We start from the raw sequence: 22,755 nt of genomic DNA, 5'->3' as shown, positions 1-22,755 counted from the left end.
TCACACTAGTGCAGTCAGAAAAATGCCACTTCCCAATACTATTACTTTAATAACAGCAAAAAAAAAATACATTTGGTCATGATACTTAAGAGAAAACTGTATATAAAAAATCGTGACACTTAATGGTTTTATGTAGTACTGATTTTTAATACTGAAATCTTAATGTCACAATTTCATTTGGATGAGACCTCTCTTTGTACAATACAAAAGTACAAGCTTATTATTGATTTTCTAAATATTGTGGTGGTACAATAGCACAGCTGGAAGAGTGGGTGTTGCACAGCAACATGGTGGAGTTAAAATGGAGAGGAGTTAAATTTGTTCTCCCATGTTTTCCCATGGTACAGCTGTATCCTCCCATCTATCAAAACATGCATTTACATTTACAGCATTTAGCAGATGCTTTTATCCAAAGCAACTTACAGTTATGACTGAACATGATTTTGAGCAATTGAGGGTTAAGGGCCTTGCTCAGGGGCCCAACAGTGGCAACTTGGCAGTGGTGGGGCTTGAACCGGCAACCTTTTGATTGCTAGTCCAGTACCTTAACCACTGAGCTATCACTGCCCTTGCAGATGTATTGATTGCTCTAAATTGCCCGTAGAGATTAGAGAGTCAATGGGTGAGTGTTTTACCCTGTCCAGGGAGAATCTCTATTTTGCACTGTGTTTCTAGGAAGGTAGGAGGCACCGTACCCCAAAAAAAGCTATTTTTATTACAGTTTGATTGCACCATTAAGACAATGCTGAGTTAGACTAATGCCAAGTTCACACTATACGACTTTCCAAGTCGTCAGGTCGCTGTACAGTTCACACTATACGACTGAATCTCCTGCACTCGGGAGTCTTTCAGTCGGTGTATATTTCACACTACACGACTGATCGGCGATAGGGGGTTTCACACTACACGATCCATCACCAACTGGAATCGCAGACGAGCTTCTCTGGTCTCCCTTTTTTTCTTTCTTTCTTTCTTTTTTTTTTTTTTTACAAAAACACGTGAGAAGTGACGAGAAGTTTAATGATACCACGTCCAAAAAAATGAACGTCAACAAGTAGCGAGAGATCAAAGGGTCGGTGTGTCCTGATATAAACTATATTAATGAAGCCCCTGTCCTCTCCTGCATTTCCCCTCACGCTGTATCCTGTGTTCTCATTGGCTGTTCGACATGTCACTCATTCCCAGTTGCCCGTCTGAGATCAGATATCTGACGTGCTAGAAAACTCAATCCAGTCGCAGAGCGCTCGGCGAGCCGGTCGGTTCGAGTTGTTGGATAGTTCACACTTAGCGACTGAGAGCCGAGTTTTGATCGCCGAGCAAACGCTGAGTTGCTCCCGACCCGGAAAATCAATCGCCGACCAGTCGCCGAGCGAAAATCAGGGCAAAAATCGTGTAGTGTGAAGGCACAGTTTTGTACCATAAAATGGCCCAGATCAAAATGTCAGACAAATCATGGACACATATGAGGTAAAGATCAATTTTGGAACACATTCACCTGCAGTAATGGGTATATTGGCACTTTTTGAAGGTACACTATATGGCCAAAAGTATTTGGACACCTGACCGTGAGCTTGTTGGGCATCAAACAAGTTCAATACAATAGGTATTAAAATAGAGTGAACTCTGTATTATATAGCTGAACTTTTTAGCTACAATAATCAGCTATAACTATAACCACATTTCTAGGAAGGATTCTCACAAAACTTTGAAGTATGTTTGTGTGAATTTGTGCTCATTTAAAAGAGCATTTGTATGACTGGGCACTGATATCAGTTGAGAAGGCCTCAATTGATGTTCCAGTTCATTCCAAAGCTGTTTAGTGGTGCTGAGGTCAGGGCTTTTCTTCATGTCTTTATAGAACTTGCTTTGTGCACAGGGACACATTCATGCTGGAACAGGAAAGGGCCTTCCCTAAACTGTTGCTGCATATAATTGAACTGTTGGAAGCATATAACTTCCTTTATATAATTTGTTTATTACTCCTGTTAGCAATTGTTCTGTCTGAAATGCATGAATTCAATTATTAGAAGGGGTGTCCCAATACTTTTCATTTTTATAGTGTATACAGCTACTGAGTCTAGTCCTTCTGTTGCTATGAAGAATGCCAGCTATCTGTCTATTAATAAACAGGGACTACAATAAGATGATCTCTAACCTCTAGAAATCATTTGGGTCAGTAGGATTACTCAACCAAATGATTTTAGTAGGGCTGGCACCGATCCGATACTCGATATTGGTATTGGTCTGATATTGGCCCAAATCACTGGATCGGATATTGGATAGAAAAAACATGTAATCCGATACTTAATGTAAATAACACTTAATGTAAATAAGGCGATTGTTTGTGTGTAAAGCAAATAACACACAAAGATCCGTTCCAACAGAGTGCCGTTTATTGCCAGCTCACTCGGCAACTGCCGTAACAAGGTGCATCTTGATGACATCATTAACATGTGCCACTGATCTACAACTCATCTGCAGCAGCCCTTCAGAAATTGAAACACACTGATCTACTTAAACTTTTAGCATTTAAAAAAAAATCATCTACTACTGCCACATCTAAAAACACTGTTTAAACACAATAAAAATCACTTTATAAATGATAAATCACTCACCTCAGATAAAGAAAACCTATCTTGTCCCGGCTTGGAGATCTCTCACATCCTCAACCATTAATCCATTAGTGTTATGAAATAAAACAAACTACACCGTTTCCCGTTTAGCCACAGATGTCCTCTTCAAAATCCAGCAGGGTTTTTTTAATAAGCGCACTTTCGTTTTTAATAATCTAAAAATGTGACAGAACTTTAATGGAAAATCTCAACTCAATCCTAATTGGTCCATCGCGTTTGATTGACATATCTTCCAATTGTAGACAGACGTGTCACGTGAACAACAGCTCGAATGTAAGTGAAACCAAAAATGCTGCTAAATGTTCTGTGTGTAAAAGTTAAAATAAAAACAGCAGTTTTGCATAAGTGTGATGTTGTAGATTCTGTATTTATTCCTTTAGAATATTTGTTTCACAGTCTGAGCATTGTTATTTAGATAGCTACTTTAACCCTGGTGCATTGAGACATGTATTATTACTGCTTAGTTGTTTGAGAGGAGAAATGTTTCAGAGTTGTTAGAAATAAGTAATACAATTTTTGGTCATTTATTAGTACAGTGTTTCTTTTTCAAGACGAGAATGTTTGGATGTACGTGTTGGTTCATCGAGTTCCTCCACCGAGCTTGTCCAGCACTTTTAGCCCTTTCTCCTCATACTCTGCTCTCGTCATCCAGAAGGATTCTTTATCTTTCATGATGTTTGCCAGCACGGCTCCTCCCATGAACACCATGTGCTTACGTTGAGGGGGGTCCTCAATCCGAATCTTAAATTTCTGTAGATTGAGAAAAAGGAGGAGGAAAAGAGCAAAAGAGGGCTTGAGCGAGAGCAAAACAGAGTCTACTGAGGTTTGATTACGCATCTAAGTAGTGGGTGGATTAGTCTTGTGTAACATGATTTTATTTTAATAAAGATATGTGCTTTAAAAAGCTTTGTACTGTTAAACAAGTTCATCTGAAGTCTAAATAGTAGCTGCAGTTAAACAGTTTTAGCTTGTCAGACAATGATAACTTTAATGCATTTCCACTATTTTTGAGTACCTTGTTTTAGTTTTAAATAATTTGAGCTTTAAATTAGAATCATCAGAATCACTTATGTAATTTAACAAAGCAAAAGCTGAACAGCCCCAGTCTTTCTTAATATTATTGTCAAGTATTATTAAGTACAAGATGTCCTAGCATAAATTCTAGCATACCGTAAGTTTGTCTGTATCTCCTTGCAGCACTCTTTCCAGGTACAGTTGTTTAATTTCTCTCTCCAATCGCGAGGGAAGCCCTGGGTACATGGTGGTCCCTCCTGACAGCACAATGTGTTTGTATAAATCAGCTCTACAAAGAAAAGATTACACAAAAATACAAGATTTTATACAACAGTAGGTAAGTGTTGAAGTAAGACAGGCCCTGAGAGCCAAAAAGAACACGAATCAATAACATCGCTACAGAAATATTTCATGACTGTATTAAAGTGCTGACCAAATTATGCCTGGAAAAACAAATCTGGAAAACACTTAATGGCTGGGTAGATTGGAAGAGGTCAGCTTAAATCCCAATACTAAAGAAATGACACATAAAGGAGTGTGCAAACTATTGTACAAATCCCCTAAGATCTCACACTAGAAAAATTCCGCGGAAACTAGGATTATTCCGCGCAGACCTGAATAAGAGCCTGCCAGATGTGCAAACAGGATTTACAAAAGGCAAAGGAACAAGAAAACAATTACTGATGTACAGTGGATTATAAACAAATTCAAGAAGGGAGTCAACATGTGCTTTATTGTTAACAGAAAAGCTGTTAACTCTGTAGACCACACAAAGTTATGTAATGTCTCCAGGAAGATGAAGATACCAGAGCATTTCATTGTTCTACTGAGGAACCTCTACACTGATCTACGAGCCACAGTCCTGACAGAAAATGGACAGTCTGGTTCCACACTGGCAGTGGAGTTAAACAAGGCTTCATTGTGTTACCATTCTTGTACAACCTGTACTGGGAAAACGATTCCGAAATCAAGACTGGTGAAAGAAACATCAATAACCTTCAATATGTGGATGACACCAATCACAACAGAAAATCAAAATGACCTGAAGGTCCTTATAACAGACATCACAAGTTGCAAAAACTAATTTCAGGGAGGTACCCCCTGACCTCGACCCTGACCCCCAAGCCCACCTCTTGCACACACCAAAGGATATGGGTGATAACAGAACTTTTAGAAGCTGCTAACTGAGCTACTAAGCTAACTGTTCGCGTCACAAACACATTAATGTTCCCTACGTAGTGCACTAGAGGGTGAATTAGACTATTGGTTTATGTTCCCTACACAGTGCACTAGATTGTATATCAGATCACAGATTTATGTTCCCTACATAGTGCACTAGATAGTGTATTAGATAACGCATTCATGTTCACTACATAGTGCACTAGAAAGTATAACTAGATGATGATTTGTGTTCCTTACATAGTGCACTAGATAGTGTATTACATAATTATTTATGTTCCCTACATAGTGCACTAGATTGTATATCAGATAACAGATTTATGTTCCCTACATAGTGCACTAGACAGTATATTAGACAACTGATTTATGTTCCCTACACAGTGCGCTAGATTGTATATCAGATAACGGATTTAATACGCGATCGGGGGAAAAAGTCTGTGTCGCCTGCGTGCGCGTTTGTGTGTGTGTGTGTGTGTGTGCGCGTTTGTGTCGCTCTTGGCCACTCGTTCTAGATTCCGGGAGATTTTATCTGACTTGCGGGCCTCAGGGAGTCGTTATGTATATGCGGGAGACTCCCGGAACTTCCGGGAGACTTGGGATGTCTGTTATAAGGAAAGTTAAAGAACAGAGTGAACAGAAGAGACTAAAAAGACCAATAACTTTACCAATGATGGAGATGTTGAAGTGTTGGGCAGCTTTTGTCTACCTGGATCAATTATTAAAGAAAATGATCCAGCAGTCAGGAAATACAATACAGACTGGCAATCGGTAGAACAAAAATAAAGGAACTAGTTCTTCGGATATAAAGATTTGTCTCTCCAAACAAAGATCAGAATTTTTCAGATTAACGAGATTAAACAAGGAAATATGTGTCAAGTATAATCAATTCTTGATCAAATCAAATCAAACCTAATCTCTCACTCAAAAGCCAGATTACCAAAACAAGCTCCCTAATTTTGGACACATTATGAGAGGAGCCAATTCATTGGAAAACACAGTTATGCTTTAAAAAGTTCAAAGTAAAAGAGAACACAAGAGAAGATGGCCATCCACAAGACGAATGAACACTTGATGGATGGGTGGATTAGAGAAATAATGAATAAGATATCAGCACTTAATACAAATAATAATAATACTATAAAGGTAAACAAGCAAGAAGGACAAAAGTAGAAGGACATTAAAAAGGAGTTTTACTTAAAAGTGACAATTACACAGCTGGACAAATTGCAGATTTGAATGAGATTGAGGAAAGAGATTCACTGTGAACGTGGGAGGAGTCTGATCTGTGATCAGTGCCTGCAGTATATCTGACCTGAGATCAATGTCAGCAGCCTGGATGGTATTGAAGAGCAGTTCAGCCACTCCAACTCCCTCTACATTAATAAGGTGCGGTTGGAAAAGCGCCTCTGGAGCCCCGAACCTTTCTCCACCGACCTTCACTGTGCGGCCATCTGGTAGCTACACCAAATAAATAAAAATCAATACAAATCAAAAGCTTTTTTGGTCTCCATAATATGTTTGTTAAGAAAGCATGTGTTGCCTTAAACAAGACGTGTAACAGTTCCACATGTGAAATGACGTTCATTTACACTGAATTTGTGACAGTAAGTTATTTTGAAATGCTAAATTTGTGAGCAAATTAAATTTGCCATAGAAACCAGGCCAACCGGACTACAAATAATTCAATAAAATGTAGCAGCATGGTTCACTGAAATATATGAATGAGAATGTGTGTCATTTAGCCTAGCTACCAGCCAATACCTAGGATCTAATTTGATCACCCAAGTTAATCTAGAGATGTTTGGGAGACTTTGCCGTTATTAAATTACATGTATGTACAAGAATATATTCTTAAATGACTATGTAGGCATAGCTAAAATGTGAAGTCAAGTCTACAGGCTAAAGAAAACACAATAGCAAACCATTTTTGGAGTGAGAACCGTAATGCAATTATTGCTTCCACTGTGGATTCAGAGTTGCCAAAAATATCTGAACATTTCTCTTATTAACAGGGTTTACATGCTTTACCAACACCCACTGCTAACAGATGTATTTGAAAAAGGCACTTTCCTGTTCCAGCATGACTTTAAAATGCTTTTTGACTACACAAGCACAATTTTCTACAGACACACTCGGAAATCGTGTAGAATAATCTATAAATATTAATTAAGGTCAGTTATTGTATGGCACTCCTGGAGACAAGATGGCTAGAGGGCTTGCTCAAGGGCCCAAAATTGGCTGCATGATAAAGCCTAATTCAAACCACAAGCTTCCGAGTGACCGTCTAAAGCTCTACTCACTAAGATAGTGAAGGGGTTTTCTAGAAGAATGGATGTTATAGTATAGGGACTCCAGGGTTGTCCAACAAGCTTGTTGTCAGGTGTTTTAATACGTTTTTAGTGTAAGTTTATCACTATACATTTGAAAAATCGAAAATAGGCACTGTATGTTTGAGTGTATTACCACGTACGACTCCACCAGAAATGTTGTCTCATTGGCCAGTTTCTGCTCCAGTTCAATGTTGTAACCCACAAAACACAGCTTCTCCTTTAGCATCCGAACCGTCTCAAAGTCAGCAGAGTGGTTGAAGGCGTAGCCTCTCAGCAGCAACAGCTGCGCATGTAGAAGGAAATAGGTCCACAAATTAAAAGAGTGCAGAATTTATAGCTGCTGTGTTCATCACCCACTAAACACTGAACATACTGGCACAATACAACAACCTTTGAGGCCTCACCGATATTGCTCAACGAAAATGTGAGCAAGTGTTTAACAAGTTCAGACAAAGCAGACATCAATGTTGGGCAGGAACAGAGATACAATAAACAAAGCTATTTATTTAATCACATATCTGTAACAAGGTTGTGATGCTGTTAGTTTTCAACCAAGTAGCTTGTGAATATGTAATCTGTTTTATTTATTCCATTGTGAAGAAGAAGATTCGTCCATTTTTCAGTCCATGGAAGCCACTCAGATTCTTGAGTCACTTGTAATCTCACGGCTGGACCACTGCAACTCCCTCCTGGCAGGTGCTCTCGCCTGGTTTTTAACCAACCTAAACACTGCCACATCATCCCACTGCTGTGTTCTCTTCACTGGTTTCCTGTAGCTGCACTCATTCAGTTTAAAACACTGATGCTCGCCTACAAAGCCAAAACAGACCAGCTCCAAACTACATTTGAGGTCTACGTTTGTGTACCACACAACCTTTGAGCCACTAGTCTCGCTCGACTTGATCCTCCACCCAGAACTCGAGGAAGACAAGCATCAAGGCTTCTCTGTACTTGCACCCAAGATGACAGACAATGACCAAAGGCAAGGATTCAACCTGTAACACTGGGCTCAAGGATGGGGGTGGACACACTTGCAGAAACGTTCTAGACATGTTTATTTACAAACTACCAAAACACAGTAGAAGTGACAATAACAGGGGAGAACAAAGGCTAAGCTAACACTATGCTATCCTAACAGCTAATGCTAATCTAACTGTAAACATATAACAGATCCCTAGACTAAATTACTCTAACCACTAACTCAGACAAACAAAAATGCAAATGCTAATGACTACACTTAGCTTATCCGGGACATGAATAGGGACAGTGACAACATTAATAAGGACAAACACACATTAACAAACATTACATTTACATTTTTAGCATTTTTTTTATTTAGATGCTACAGAAAGTTAGTAAGTGCATGTTATTGCTCAGCCTAAGTGCTAAGTAAAGACACAGTAGTTAATGTAATTAATACTTGTAATTAGAAAAAAAAAACCTTCTTTATAAGATAACTTGTAGCTTTACTAACTACCTTATTAAAGTAGCTAGCCTATCATTGGCAGACTGTTAAACTGTGTATCCCACCTTGATGAGGTAACGTGTGATGTCACGACCTGCAATGTCCAGTCTGCGAGTGAGGTGGGGGAGAGAGAAACCTTCATATACTGGACAGATATGAGTCACACCATCACCTGAATCCACCACCACACCAGTCAGGAGACCTGAGGCACACTAGCACAGGTTATAACAGGCTCAGTATGAACAAACTACTGCTGAACAATGTGATCCTGATATTGACAATTTGATATTATTAAAACAAACCCACAATTAAATACTTGCAGCATTAAATTAACCAAAAACTGCATAATTAATTTACAAATTAATTACAGTGGACCCTTGAGTTACGAACGGTATACCATACCAACATTTTGGGTTACAAACGATCTTTTTCAACTTAACGTACAAACAAATTTCGGATTACGAACAGAAAGTCACAAAACACGTGACATCACGAACAAATTCACTCCAACCGCCTCTCTCTATACGTATATACAGTGAGCGAACATTCGGATTCAGAAGCAATTAAATTCGTAAGTCAAGGGTCCACTGTATACATTAAATTAAAAATACATTGTGCTACCCAGACCGGTTAGCAGTCACATCTTATGGGAAAAATACATTTTATTTTTGCTTACTACGTACTTAATAGTATGTGGTCTCCTACATATTTATATATTAGTTTTAGTCAGTTTAAACAATTACCTACTGCAGGTCAGGCATTAATGTTTATTATATTTTGGGTAATTTCTTAACAACTTGTGTAGTGTGGGGGTTTTCTTAAATGTTGTTATTCAAATTCTTGTATGAAAAAAGTAAATTGTGAAAATATTCAACCCCTCACCTTAAAAAGTATAATTGTGATTGTATAGAACTGAATGAAAATATATATTTATTGATGCATACAAGCAGTTGTAAGAACATAATCTTCAGTTGATTTAAAAATATAATTTTCAGTTGAAATAAAAAACATCTAATTCTTTTGAAAATATCAATGTGCATTAATATTTTACCCCCAGTCTTAGTACTTGGTGGAACATGCGTTTGCCTTGAAAACCTCTAATAAGTGATTTTGGTAAGTGCTAACAAGCATCTGAGTCATGCAAAAGCTTCCAACTCACTGAGGCTCGATGACTCTTATGCTGCAACAACTTTCTTTAAAACCCACCAAACATTTTCTATAGGTTTTAAATCTGCAAAACTGAGAAGGCTACTCCACAATATTCCAGGACTGATTTCTCCACTCCAGAATATTCCAGGACTGATTTCTCCACTCCAGAATATTCCAATATTATGTAGAGGTTGAATATTCATGACATGGCAGTATTAACAAAACCTCCTACTACTCTAAAACATCTGTTGTCTTTGTTCATTTGCTGCATTTACAGGTAAAGACTTCGTTTAGGGCAAAATAAAAAAAGCTCTGAAGAAAAGTTTAAAGTTATAAATTCCTATTTTCATTAGGAGGCTGAATATTATTGATTGCAAATATAAATGAAATCCTGATTTAGCAAACAGAGCTTTGGTGGTTTTCTATTTTACCTTGTGCATAAAGCGTCAGCACGGCCTGGATGGCAATGTAAATGCCATGGAACTTGTAGGTCTCGAACATAACCTCAGCGATCTTCTGACGGTTCTTCAAGGGGTTTAGTGGCGGCTCAGTTAGCAAAACCTTACAATCTGAAGGGTTGATGTTTAGACGTTCTGGTCCAAATGTGTGATCCCATAGGTGGAGCATGTCCTCCCAGTTACGCACCATCCCATTCTCCATAGGGTAGGAGACCTCCAGCATAGAGCGGCATTCACTTGCCTCATCTCCCACCATTAGGTCCTGTAATTGTTAAGGAGTCGTTTGAGTTCATGTAGATTATACTTGAATTGGCACTTCTGTCTGATTTTAAGTACACAATATGGCCAAAAGTATGTGAACAGCCCTTCAATTTTTTTGAACATTGTTTACAGTATAAGTAACCTACATTATATATTTGTATAAAACATATACAGAGGTGTATAATTTGAGGCCTATTCCTGATTCTGTATCACTGAGCCCTGTGGACAGATCAAGGTCTTTAAAGACATGATTTGTGTAAGAACTTTATTGGCCTGACAAGAGAATTTACTTTTGAGATTAGTTCCTTACCTCAAAAGTTCTCTTTTGACTGAATATGCAACAATTCGTCACAATTTTGACGAATGAAAGTAGAACCTGTTGTGGCTGCAAATGAGGGGGGCAACTTAATAATAATGCACATGATTCTGGAACAAGATGTACAACAAGCTCAAGGCTGGGTGTCCACATAAACTTGGGCATAAAGGGTACATTAAATGGTAATCAGTCTGATTTAGTTTTAAAGACTTCATCATTCCTAAATTTCTCTTAACACTTAAGAAAAGAAAACACTACCAAGAACATGAAACTTGCCTTAATCACAATATTTCCCACTTTGGTATCTGAGCGTATGACTGGGCGACCAACAAGTGCTGGGAAGATGTGCTCTGGAAAATTGGACCCAGCATAACCGCACTTGACAAACTGCAAATCAACAAAAGGAAACAACGTAAGTTAAAAAATTTACAGAACTGATAGGAGAACTGACACTTTAAAGAGCAAGTACTGTTACTTTGAAACTGGGTTTGAACAAAAAAGTGTTAGCCTGGTTATCACCAACCAACATATTCTATGTCTTATTGTATTACACATTATTGTAGGTTAGGACAAAGGGAGCTGCATGTGAGGGAATTATGATTGGGTATAATTGGTGAATCTACCAAGGCTCATTCTTTGCTAACATTTATGGGATATGACTTACCACTACGTGCCAAACCTAATGATAAAATTGTGAATCAGATTAAAAAGAACATTTCACAATGCAGGAGTGCAAATAATCTAGGTCTTTTACCATCTACCATACATTAATAAGCAATATTGTAAAATCAGGGGTTAGCTGGATTCAAACTTCAAAATATTCAAATTCTCCAAAGATGAAAAAGACCAACCAGACTTATCAGTGCAATGTGCCAAAGCCAATATCTGTAATGGTATAGGGATGCATCAGTGCCCACTGCATGAATGATTAACATATGTGTGAATGCACTATTTATGTGTATATTGGGATTTTAGAGAGACACATGCTGCCACTAAGGTGACGTCTCTCCCAGGAAGTCCATGGTAATTTTAGCAAGACGATGCCAGGTCTCATTCCGCACATGCGCTCTAAATACAGACTGTTAGTGCTTGACTGACCTGCCAGCAGACCAGATCTGTCTCCTAGTGAGAATGTATAGCGTGTCATCAAAAAGAAAATCAAACAACAGTGACCACAGACTGTGGAGCAGCTGAAGTCTTGCGTCAAGCAAGAATGGGTGAAAATTCCACCTGCAAAACTGTCCCAGTTCTTAAACTATTAAAAAAGTCATTAATAGGTAGGTGATGGAACACAGTGGTGAACACGCCTATGTCTCAACTTTTTTGAGTGTGTTTTAGGCATCAAATTTAAAATTTGTTCAAATATACACAAAATAAAATTGGTGAAAAACTTTGAAAGACTTTTTTGTACTTTTGTCAATTAAATAAAAGTTCAAGAAAACTAACACATCACAGATTTTCTGGAGGTTTGTATTATACATATACACTGATCAGCCATAACATTAAAACCACCTCTTTGTTTCTACACTCACTGTCCATTTTATCAGCTCCAATTACCATATAGAAGCACTTTGCAGTTCTACAATTACTGACTGTGGTCCATCTGTTTCTCTACATACCCTTTTAACCTGCTTTCACCCTGTTCTTCAATGGTCAGGACCCCCACAGGACCACCACAGAGCAGGTATTATTTAGGTGGTGGATCATTCTCAGCACTGCAGTAACAATGACATGGTGGTGGTGTGTTAGTGTGTGTTGTGCTGGTATGAGTGGATCAGACACAGCAGCACTTCTGGAGTTTTTAAATACTGTGTCCACTCACTGTCCACTTTATAAGACACTCCTACCTAGCTGGTCCACCTTATAGATGTAAAGTCATTGACGATCGCTCATCTATTGCTGCTGTTTGAGTTGGTCATCTTGTAGACCTTCATCAGTGGTCACAGAACGCTGCCCACGGGGCGCTGTTGGCTGGATATATTTTTGGTTTGTGGACTATTCTCAGTACAGCAGTGACAGTGAGGTGTTTAAAAACCTCCATCAGCGCTGCTGTATCTTATCCACTCATACCAACACAACACACACTAACACACCACCACCATGTCAGTGTCACTGCAGTGCTGAGAATGATCCACCACCCAAATAATACCTGCTCTGTAGTGGTCCTGGGAGAGTCCTGACCATTGAAGAACAGCATTAAAGGGGGCTAACAAAGCATGTAGAGAAACAGATGGACTACAGTCAGTGCTTCTATATGGTAAGTGGAGCTGATGAAATGGACATTGAGTGTAGAAACAAGGAGGTGGTTTTAATGTTATGGCTGATTGGTGTATTCTTGTTACAGAACTCATTCTTAAACTTAAACAAAACAAGTTTAAAGCATGTTTATTAGTGCTTTAGTACTTCTTTGGTGTTGACTTATTTTCTTCACTCTGACATGAATCAGAAATGCCCTGACTTGTCTGAGTGGTGTAACACACATTCCACAGTCTGCAGAATGAATGTGTGCTTGAAAAACACAGCAGTAACTAAGCACTAAAACGTCAAGAAAAAGTTTATATAAAGTGATTCGTAACACACAAAAACTTATTTTTGTACAGCATGAAAAAGGCATTGTGTTAAGTTGAAAATGATCATGTCCACCTACACACTCACAGTGGTTTGTGTTGCTTCACAGCAGTGTTTTTCTGAAGTTAGATTGCTGACCACCTTATTCCATGAATACAAGAAAGGAATGTTATAGGTGGTGAACAAAATAACAGAAACACTACAAAGATAAAGTTAACTTTAAAGAGTCACCATTGCAATCACAAGTTCTATAAAGGTAATCAACATTTAACAGCATATATCAGCAGTGGTGGCAAGTCAAAACTCATTGACAGTGAAGGACGGACACTTTACATAATAGTAGCTAAACATCACAAAAGTACAGATAAAGAAATAACCTTGATGAATAGTGTGTGTTCCATAATGATACAGCAAATCGTTTGGAAATCATTTGGTCCATGGACTGCTCTGCTTGGTTGTTTAACAGTCAACAGGTTGCACACTAACAAGCCAGATAGATATATCTGGATGATTATACACCCATATACACCGATGAGGCACAACATTATGACCACCTTCCTAATATTGTGTTGGTCTTCCTTTTGCTGCCAAAACAGTCCTTCAACTGCGATGCACTGTGTATTCTGACACCTTTTATCAGAACCAGCATTAACTTCTTCAGCAATTTGAGCTACAGTAGTTCGTCTGTTGGATTGTATTGGACCACATGGGCCAGCCTTCACTCCCCACATGCATCAATGAGCCTTGGCCGCCCATGACCCTGTCGCCGGTTTACCACTGTTTCTTCCTTGGACCAGGAACACCCAACAAGAGCTGCAGTTTTGGAGATGCTCTGACCCAGTCGTCTAGCCATCACAATTTGGCCCTTGTCAAACTCGCTTAAATCCTCACGCTTGCCCATTTTTCCTGCTTCTAACACATCAACTATGACGATCAAATGTTCACTTGCTGCCTAATATATCACACCCACTAACAGGTGCCGTGATGACGAGATAATCAGTGTTATTTACTTCACCTGTCAGTGCTCATAATGTTATGCCTGGTCGGTGTATATCTGGATGATAATACACCCATATATACTGTTAAAATTATTTATGAGTTGTTTGATCAACACTAGGAGGAAGTCAGTTAGTTCCTTTGCCGTACCCAATCACCAGATTTATAAATCATTAAACTTGATAAGAATTATTTAAACACAGACTGTAAAAAAGAAGCCCTGGAAAGTCCTGCTCCCTAAAAGCAAATAAATATAGTGTTCCGTATTTGCAATATTTTGTATATTTCTTTACAGTATTTTAAGTTGTTCTTGCAGGATTATGTAAAAATGCATGTATTTTATTTTTATCTATCATGCTTTTGAGATTAAGTGTGACTATTAAAAAGAGATTAGAATAGTTTAAGTATACATGCATACAATATTGTTGCAAAAATACAACAACAGGCGTCACAGGTTACCCAGGTTACCACAGGTTGCACCCTTTTTAGTGTAATGAACACAGTATGGATGGTTTAACAACACTTCCCGATTTGGGACCAATAGCAGTGCCTAATTGTTCTGTACCACCTTTTAAGGTCATGACATAATCCAAGTTTCCTCACAAAACAAGTTCAAACAGAGCACAGAAACGCCCTGCATATCTCCTCTTACTGAAACACAGCCTGGAAGTCCTGAATTTGTTCATAATGGGTCCAGTGTAAATAATAAATGTAATAAATTAACTTCATTATTAAATTAAAAATAATTGCATGTTCTAAATTAATTGACATTGAGCATTGGGGTGTATTACAGTGTCCATGAGCTTAAATGTAATATTAAGATGTCTTATTTAAACCAACAGACTTCTGGACATATTTAGTAAATATGGTTTTACTATCACGCTTGGAAGCCTATCCATACAGTTAAATCTATGCAAAACACCTAGCATTCTCCCACTCCCAGTAAAAGGTAAAGTCCGCTTACCCCAGTGCCATTGTCACAGACTACCACTTTTCTTCCTGCACTGTCCATGCTGCAGCGGTCAGTAGCAGGTTAAAGCCCTGCAGTCCTGCAGCAGTATTATTCCCACTTTTGTAGCTGTAAAAGAAGCCGTCAGTATGACAGAGTGGCTTCTCCACAAATGCTTGCCTTCACTTCTGTTTAGGAATGTAGACAATGTGCTGTAAGGGCTGGCTAGAAAAAAACAGTCACTCCCACTGAGATCCCACCCATCCCACCTGTACCTACCGAGAAATACTTATAGGTAAAGGAGCTTTCAGATTCTCCAAATTCTGCCTAGCACTGTTATACATTTACATCCTTTTGTAGGTTGCATATATGTTATGTGTAGTTTATGAAGTTTTTCAGTTTCTTCTGTAACATGGGAGCATACTCTGCAGCTTTTATTTACCTGCTTGTTTTTAGTGTAGACTTTATGAATGTCAAGTCACGGCAAATATTGCATTCCAAAAATATTCATTTCTGTATTTATTTATTGTCTGTTTTACCACATTTTTAGCCTATTCTGAGTCGCAGTGGATATAATTCATCAGGCATAAGGTAGGACCCCCTCCCCCAAACAGGTCACCAGTCCATCACATGCAAACACACACACACTCAATTTTTTATGCATTTTTATGCATTTTGTCCCTTTTTCTCTTGATTTTTTAGTGTGTCCAATTTTTCACCCAATTGCGTTATGCTTCCTCTCCACTGGAACTGACCCCCACCCCGACTGAGAAGAGCGAGACTGTCATTTACATTTTCAGCATTTAGCAGACGCTTTTATCCAAAGCGACTTACAGTACAGTGACAGTATATTGTCTAAGCAATTGAGGGTTAAGGGCCTTACAAAAAAAAGGATATTGTAAATCTCCTATGTGTTTTAACGGGCAAACCATCACGATAGCATACCCCCCGTCAAACCATGTGTAATATCTACTCTCTCTTACTCTATATTCCATTATCGCACAATTTAACATTTTTAGTGTCCTGATAACCTGGCATAGCAACTTAGGATTTCAGAATATTGTATATGATGTAGCTATTTCCCAAAAACTTCTATATATTGTTAAATTCCAGCAATATTTTTTATCATGGAATCGATAGCTGGATAGGCAGTATTTTACAATCTAGTTCAGTGGTGTTAAACTATATAGGAACTGGGGGTCAGATCAGTCATCCTTTCCTATAATCAGGAAAACATAACATGTGGTTTTATGTCTTTGTTAACATTAGGAAGGCATTTTGAGGCATTTGAACACCTGATCAATAAGATTTTCATTTAAGATGCCAATTCACAAGTTTACTTATGTGAAGCATATGCTACTCTCTCTACTGTCTCAGCCCAGATCTCAACCCACAAACAGTGCACAAATGCGTGCCTTGAAAATATCTTTCCACCCTTCCACCACCAACGACTTGACACAAGGGAGGTTGCATCCATCAATTTATGTTGTTTATGCCAACATCTAAAAATAGTATCTGTGTTTTGCTGCAAGACTTGAGTTCATGCCAGAATCAATGTTACTCAGATCAGAACTTTTTCCTAACTGGAGTTCTGTCATACAATTACTGCTACTCTGTACATCTTCTACCCCTACCCCAATGGAATGGGATCATAGAACCCCACTGACCAGATGTTGTATTGGTATTGGTGTTTTAAATGCAGCGGCATGTTTGAGGTTTTTGAACACCCTCTTAGCACACGATGTAGATATAAAGTAAGACACTACAGTTATATTTTATGTATGTCCTATGGTAGCATTTGTTGCTTTGTACCTGGTACTACTTTTATCACTGAAAATGGACCTCAATCTGTTTCTCTACATACTTTTTTAGCTTGCTTTCACCCTGTTCTTAAATGGTCAGGACCCCCACAGGACCACTACAGAGTAGGTATTATTTAGGTAGTGGATCATTCTCAGCACTGCAGTGACAACTCACTGTCCACTCACTGTCCACTCTATTAGACACTCCTACCTAGTTGGTCCACCTTGTAGATGTAAAGTCATAGACGATCGCTCATCTATTGCTGCTGTTTGAGTTGGTCATCTTCTAGACCTTCATCAGTGGTCACAGGACGCTGCACACAGGGCACTGTTGGCTGGATATATTTTTGGATGGTGGACTATTCTCAGTCCAGCAGGGACAGTGAGGTGTTTAAAAACTCCATCAGCATTGCTGTGTCTTATCCACTTATACCAGCACAACACACACTAACACACACACTACCTGCTCTGTAGTGGTCCTGGGAGAGTCCTGACCATTGAAGAGCAAGCTAAAAAGGTATGTAGAGAAACAGATGGACTACAGTCAGTAATTGTAAAACTACAAAATGCTTCTATATGGTAAGTGGAGCTGATAAAATGGACAGTGAGTGCAGAAACAAGGAGGTGGTCATAATTTTATGCCTGATCAGTGTATAATGCCATCCTACCATGTGTTGTACTTGTAAAAACATAGCAGGTGCAACAGTGTTGTTAGGACTGTAAACACCTCACTGTTTATGCTGGGCTTCAATCAAAAATATGAAACACACAGTGTTCTGTGATTAGGAAGTGTCCACGGATGAAAAGAGTAACGGGAAAAAAATAGTTCTAGTCTCTAACTGTACACCTATGAGTGCAAGCATGGTTAGGTCAGTAAGTTTAAGCAGTATTTAAAAATCCTAACAACACTGCTGCACCAGATACACTCATACCAGTACAATACACTACCATGTTATCACCATGTTAGTGTCACCGCAGAGCTAACAATGGTCCACCATCCAAGCATCATCTGGTCAGCAACAGTGCACAGAGCAACATATGAGCTAAAGTCTGTAACTGTATACCTACAAATTTCATCTGTATAGTAAATGTAGCTTTAAAATAATCAATAGGTGTACACTATATAGACAAGAGTATTGTGACAACACTTCTAACTTTTGAATTCTTGTTTTTCAGCCACAACAATTACTAACAGGTGTAATAAATCAATTGTATAATAGAAAATTATATGCTTTCAAACTTGCCACAACAGTTTAGGGAATGTCATATTCTGTTTCTCAAACTCAACTGAACAGCTTTGAAATGAACTGGAGCATAGATTGAGGCTTTATTGACCAACATCAGTGCCCAGCCATACAAATGCTCTTTTGACTGAATGGGCACAAATTCCCACAGACATGCTTCAAAGTCTTGTGAGTAGGCTGTTGTTATAGCTAAATATCGCATAGAGAAGTCAGTCTATTTTAATACCATTTGTTTTTTTGAAATGGGATGTTCAACAAGCTCATGGTCAGGTGTCCACATACTTTTGAACATATAGTGTATGTACTTCACCTAATAGGTTGACCTAATAAAGTGCACATTAAGTGTTTATATGATGAAGTGTTCATAAGATGGAGATAAAATGAGTTTCTATCTAACAGAATCTAAAATGAATGATAGAATTTATCTTTTTATTGTACATTTATTATACAGTAATGTTGCCTAATTCAGTTCAGGTGTTTTCTTGTTCATCATACATGTGCCAGCTTACAATCTTACATTGTGTTCCTCCTGTTACAAACAGTGAAGCATTTATTTTATTTGGCAACAGTTCAGTAATCAGAATTGATCAAGGTTCCCGATTCACTGATTTCACAAACGTGTCCTTTTAAGTGCAAGTCTTTAGATTCTCAAAAGTCATTTTCAGATGCAGATTCAGTCCATCTGATCTTTATCAGTTGACAGTTAAGACACTCCAGCATGTTCTCCATGTTCATTTAGCGATGTATCTTACTTTGGATTGTGCTTGTGTCTGCAGTCAATCAGTCTTTATTGAAGGCTTTGCTCAGGGTTCGAACTCACTGTCACTGCTGACTGATATATCAGGTGTGGATGCTCTGGTGTCTCGAAGGCCTGAACCTAAACTACAGTCACTGTTCTCTGAGCTGTGATTCTGCTCTGAGGAAAAACGATCTGGAGAACTACCAGATGTGAGAAGAGACGAGTCCTGTTGCAATCTAGAAATTGAAATAAAAAGGAAAAAAGAAAGATTGTTTAAGACATATGTTTAATTTCTTTATTGTGGCAGGAAGTTGAATATTTATATAGTTTGTAGGTCTGGTTTTGGCTAAGCTGCTTACCTGTTTTTGGCTGATGCCGCTCTGTCTCTTTGGCGTCTATTTTTGAACCAGTTGCCCACTTGTGTTGGTGTGAGACCTGTTGCCTGGGCCAGGTGTCGTTTACGGGATGGGTTTGGGTAGGGGTCCTGCAGGTACCACTCTCTCAGCAAAGTGCGTGTCCTTTCCTGAGAAGACAATGCATTGTGAAGGTGGTGTATTTAAAAGCAGGAAGCATCTGTATCCATTCAAAAATACTTAGTAATAAGTCAGACATAAATATTTAATAATATTTAATATATAATACTTGTATCAAATTTACATTTTTGGCATTTAGCAGACGCCTTTATCCAAAGCTGCACTGTGACAGTCTGATCAATTGAGGGTTACGGGCCTTGCTCAATAGCCCAACAGCTGCAACCTGGCAGTGGTGGGGCTTGAACCAGTGACCATTTTGACTAGTTCAGTACTTTGTAAGGAAGCAAAAACTAATCCTGCTGCAGTATTTAAATATTTTATATATCTTACAACCCTTTTGGTTATTAATAACAGGTTCATTACTTGCAATAATAATTTTAGGAAAGAAAAGTGATCTGCTTTAAATTAACAAGTCCTCAGATACAGTTTATAGGACAAACAACAATCATTTAGAGTCTTAGAGACTACAAAACAGCACAAAGAAACCAGAATCAATCTGACTGTGAGCATTTGTTCTACGTGGATTAGCACTGACTGCAACCAGGACAGACGACTTTCGATTTAAAGAAAGAAAATCATCTGTGACTGAGCAGCTTAAGTGCCACAGGTGGTCCTTAACAGAAAAAGATTAAATACGACAACATTTCTGTATTTACATGGTTTTAATATACAGTGGCACTTATAGTAATGAAATATTTGAAGAGTTTAATAGGGAGCATAAGGTTACACAGTGGTGGAATAAACTATCCAGTTTAGCAGAATAGTGCTGTGATTTTCCTTCTTGTTGTCTTCTGTGCGAAGCAAAATGTATTTTCTTCATTTATATGAATATATCCATTTAATCATTTTTTCATTGTTATTCCATAACTGATAAATCCTGATTAGGGTTGCAGTGAGTACTACATATACTTATTTGCCTATTTACTCTGTGTTTTAGTCATACCAAGGAGCAAGATGTGGGCAACATGCCAAACTACAGACCAGTAACCACAGGCCAGATTCAAGCTCAGATTCAAGCTCCCTGTGTCCACCCTGAAGCTGTACAACTGTGTCAATAACAACTGATTGTTCTTATGTCTATGTTTTTTAAAAGCCTTTTTCTTTGGTTTTACTTTCTTTAGAAACGGTTGTACAATTGTGCAACATTTAAGGAATTGGACTAGTAATCAAAAGGCAATTGGTTCAAGCCCTTCATCTGCCAAGTTGCCACTGTTGGGCCCTTGAGCAAGGCTCTTAACCCAAATTGCTTGAGTTTAGAGAGTTTAAGAGCCACTTAAATAATTTAAAGAAAATGTATTTGTTGTTTATCATGTTATGAATATATTATCATTTATTTTTATCATTTATTATTACATAGTAAGCAGTATAATTTATAATACTATAATAATAATATGATAAAATAGTCAGGAAGGAAGGTGAGAACTCATTTAAAAATAAATAAATGATAGAAAATTTTTTTTAAAAACTACAGATTCATAAGGGATGGCTTGTGGGGCAAGCCGTAGCCTAGATGTTAAGGAACTGGACTAGTAATCAGAAGGTCACTGGTTCAAGCCCCACCACTGCCATGTTGCTGCTGTTGTGCAAGGCCTTGAGCAAGGCCCTTAACCCTCCAAGTGCTCAGACTATATATTGTACCTGTAATGTAAGCCACTTTGGATAAAGGCGTCTGTTAAATGTAGAAAATGAAAATGTAAAAGTGATTGTGTTCCTAAGTGGAGTACTCAATTGTTGATTCTTTTTTTGTGTAGGTATAGTAATAATAATTATTATTGTTGTTATTATTGTTAGTGGTAGTAGTAGCATTAGTATTATTAACATTATTATGTATTATGTTGATTCTAAAAACTTAATTTAGCTTTTATTTTCAGGTTTGGTTTATTATTAGCCCATAGTGTATGACCAGCAAAATAAATAATAATTAACACGTACATTTACATTTTCGGCATTTAGTAGACGCCTTTATCCAAAGCGACTTACAGTAGTGTGACAGTACGCAGTCTGAGCAATTGAGGGTTAAGGGCCTTGCTCAAGGGCCCAACAGCAGCAACTTGGCAGTGGTGGGTCTTGAACCAGCAACCTTCTGATTACTAGTCCAGTACCTTAACCGCTAGGCTACAACTGCCCTAGCGTATTAATATATTAATACTTTCATGGAAACAGATACATACATTAGGCATTAAACAAACTGACCCAAAACATCCAAATTTAATGAACTGGATTATGTCTGTATTTTGGTGAAGAAAGAAAGTGTCACTTTAATGTCATAAACACAAGTTGCCACTGTTGGGCCCCTGAGCAAGGCCCTTAACCCTCAATTGCTCAAAATTGTGTTCAGTCATAATTGTAAGTCGCTTTGGATAAAAGCCTCTGCTAACTGCCGTAAATGTAAATGTGTGTTATTAAAGACTGGTGTTTTTACCTTGAAGCAGTGGGTTTTCTGCTCTCCATCCCAGATGGTTCTGGGCAGTGGGAACTTCTTGCGGATCCGGTACTTCTCCACCGGTCCCAGCGGTCTGCCGCGCATGCGCTCCGCCTCCCGGTAATGCGCGTGCAGCCAGAGATCCTGCAGCTTGGCGTGGGATTCCCGGGTGAACCGGTGACTCTGTAGAATCCGGTACAGAGCCTCAAAATCTCCACCGTGGAAAGCAACCAGAGCCCGGGCTCTCATCACTGATTCATGCCGGTGTAGTGCATCTGCTGCGGAACCTAACGCCGCTGCAGCCGGGAGAGACCAGAGGAAGCGGCCCAGGCGCTCCATGTCCCCCGTTTCTTCCAAATTCTCACACACACGAGCCACCTGATCCGCCGTGAACATCGGTAACGGGAACATTACTCCGTTTTACTTGTTTTAACTCTATAAAGAAGCCACACACTTGCTTCAGTATTTGCAGGTTTGCGCACTAAAGCTGAACTTTGCGCATTTTCTCCAAATGTGCACTGAATCATCCAGAGTCCACACAGCTTTATAACGAAGTCACTTCAATCATGATAAAGAATTATAGTCATTAAAACTCTAAATAAATGAAATAGCATGCACTACACAGACTAAACCATTTAGAACAAGTTGATGGAAGTGTCCGTGTTAATGTTCGTCTGTATTTAAGAAGGAAGGGCAG

General features: G+C 38.6%; 2 protein-coding genes across 3 annotated transcripts; both read right to left on the bottom strand.

The window, feature by feature from the left end:
* Positions 1–2,984: 2,984 nt before the first annotated feature.
* zgc:101810 (uncharacterized protein LOC493612 homolog) lies at positions 2,985–11,187 on the bottom strand. Its single transcript, XM_062994363.1, has 7 exons — positions 11,064–11,187; positions 10,202–10,490; positions 8,687–8,823; positions 7,290–7,439; positions 6,139–6,284; positions 3,804–3,936; positions 2,985–3,383 (listed from the first exon to the last, which is right to left on the bottom strand). The coding sequence occupies exons 1-7, from the start codon at positions 11,070–11,072 to the stop codon at positions 3,213–3,215; spliced, it is 1,035 nt and encodes a 344-aa protein (XP_062850433.1). The 5' UTR covers positions 11,073–11,187; the 3' UTR covers positions 2,985–3,212.
* A 7,631-nt stretch (positions 11,188–18,818) lies between these two features.
* six7 (SIX homeobox 7) lies at positions 18,819–22,469 on the bottom strand. Of its 2 annotated transcripts, none has more exons than XM_062993375.1 (3): positions 22,059–22,469; positions 19,462–19,626; positions 18,819–19,097 (listed from the first exon to the last, which is right to left on the bottom strand). In XM_062993375.1, exons 1-3 carry the CDS (start codon positions 22,467–22,469, stop codon positions 19,068–19,070), a joined length of 606 nt encoding a protein of 201 aa, XP_062849445.1. In that variant the 3' UTR covers positions 18,819–19,067. The 2 variants fall into 2 exon arrangements, with proteins under 2 accessions (XP_062849445.1, XP_062849444.1); XM_062993374.1 differs by having other exon boundaries at positions 19,035–19,339; positions 19,463–19,626.
* Between the last annotated feature and the right edge of the window lie 286 nt (positions 22,470–22,755).

This window comes from Trichomycterus rosablanca, chromosome 4 (genome assembly GCF_030014385.1).
Source record: "Trichomycterus rosablanca isolate fTriRos1 chromosome 4, fTriRos1.hap1, whole genome shotgun sequence".
NCBI classification, from domain to species: domain Eukaryota; kingdom Metazoa; phylum Chordata; class Actinopteri; order Siluriformes; family Trichomycteridae; genus Trichomycterus; species Trichomycterus rosablanca.
Note: the sequence above shows the minus strand (reverse complement) of the source record. Positions and strands in the feature narration are given on the sequence as shown.

What these genes read in the sequence shown, in the direction of transcription:
- six7 (XM_062993374.1), bottom strand. Translation starts at nt 22,469, where the DNA reads ATGTTCCCGTTACCGATGTTCACGGCGGATCAGGTGGCTCGTGTGTGT. An exon ending in AGAAAACCCACTGCTTCAAG is followed by an intron (nt 19,627 to 22,058) that starts GTAAAAACACCA and finishes TTGTCTTCTCAG; the next exon opens with GAAAGGACACGCACTTTGCT. An exon ending in GCGGCATCAGCCAAAAACAG is followed by an intron (nt 19,340 to 19,462) that starts GTAAGCAGCTTA and finishes TTCAATTTCTAG; the next exon opens with ATTGCAACAGGACTCGTCTC.
- zgc:101810 (XM_062994363.1), bottom strand. An exon ending in GCTGACGCTTTATGCACAAG is followed by an intron (nt 8,824 to 10,201) that starts GTAAAATAGAAA and finishes AGTGTGCCTCAG; the next exon opens with GTCTCCTGACTGGTGTGGTG. An exon ending in GCTGCTGACATTGATCTCAG is followed by an intron (nt 3,937 to 6,138) that starts GTCAGATATACT and finishes TTTTCTTTGTAG; the next exon opens with AGCTGATTTATACAAACACA.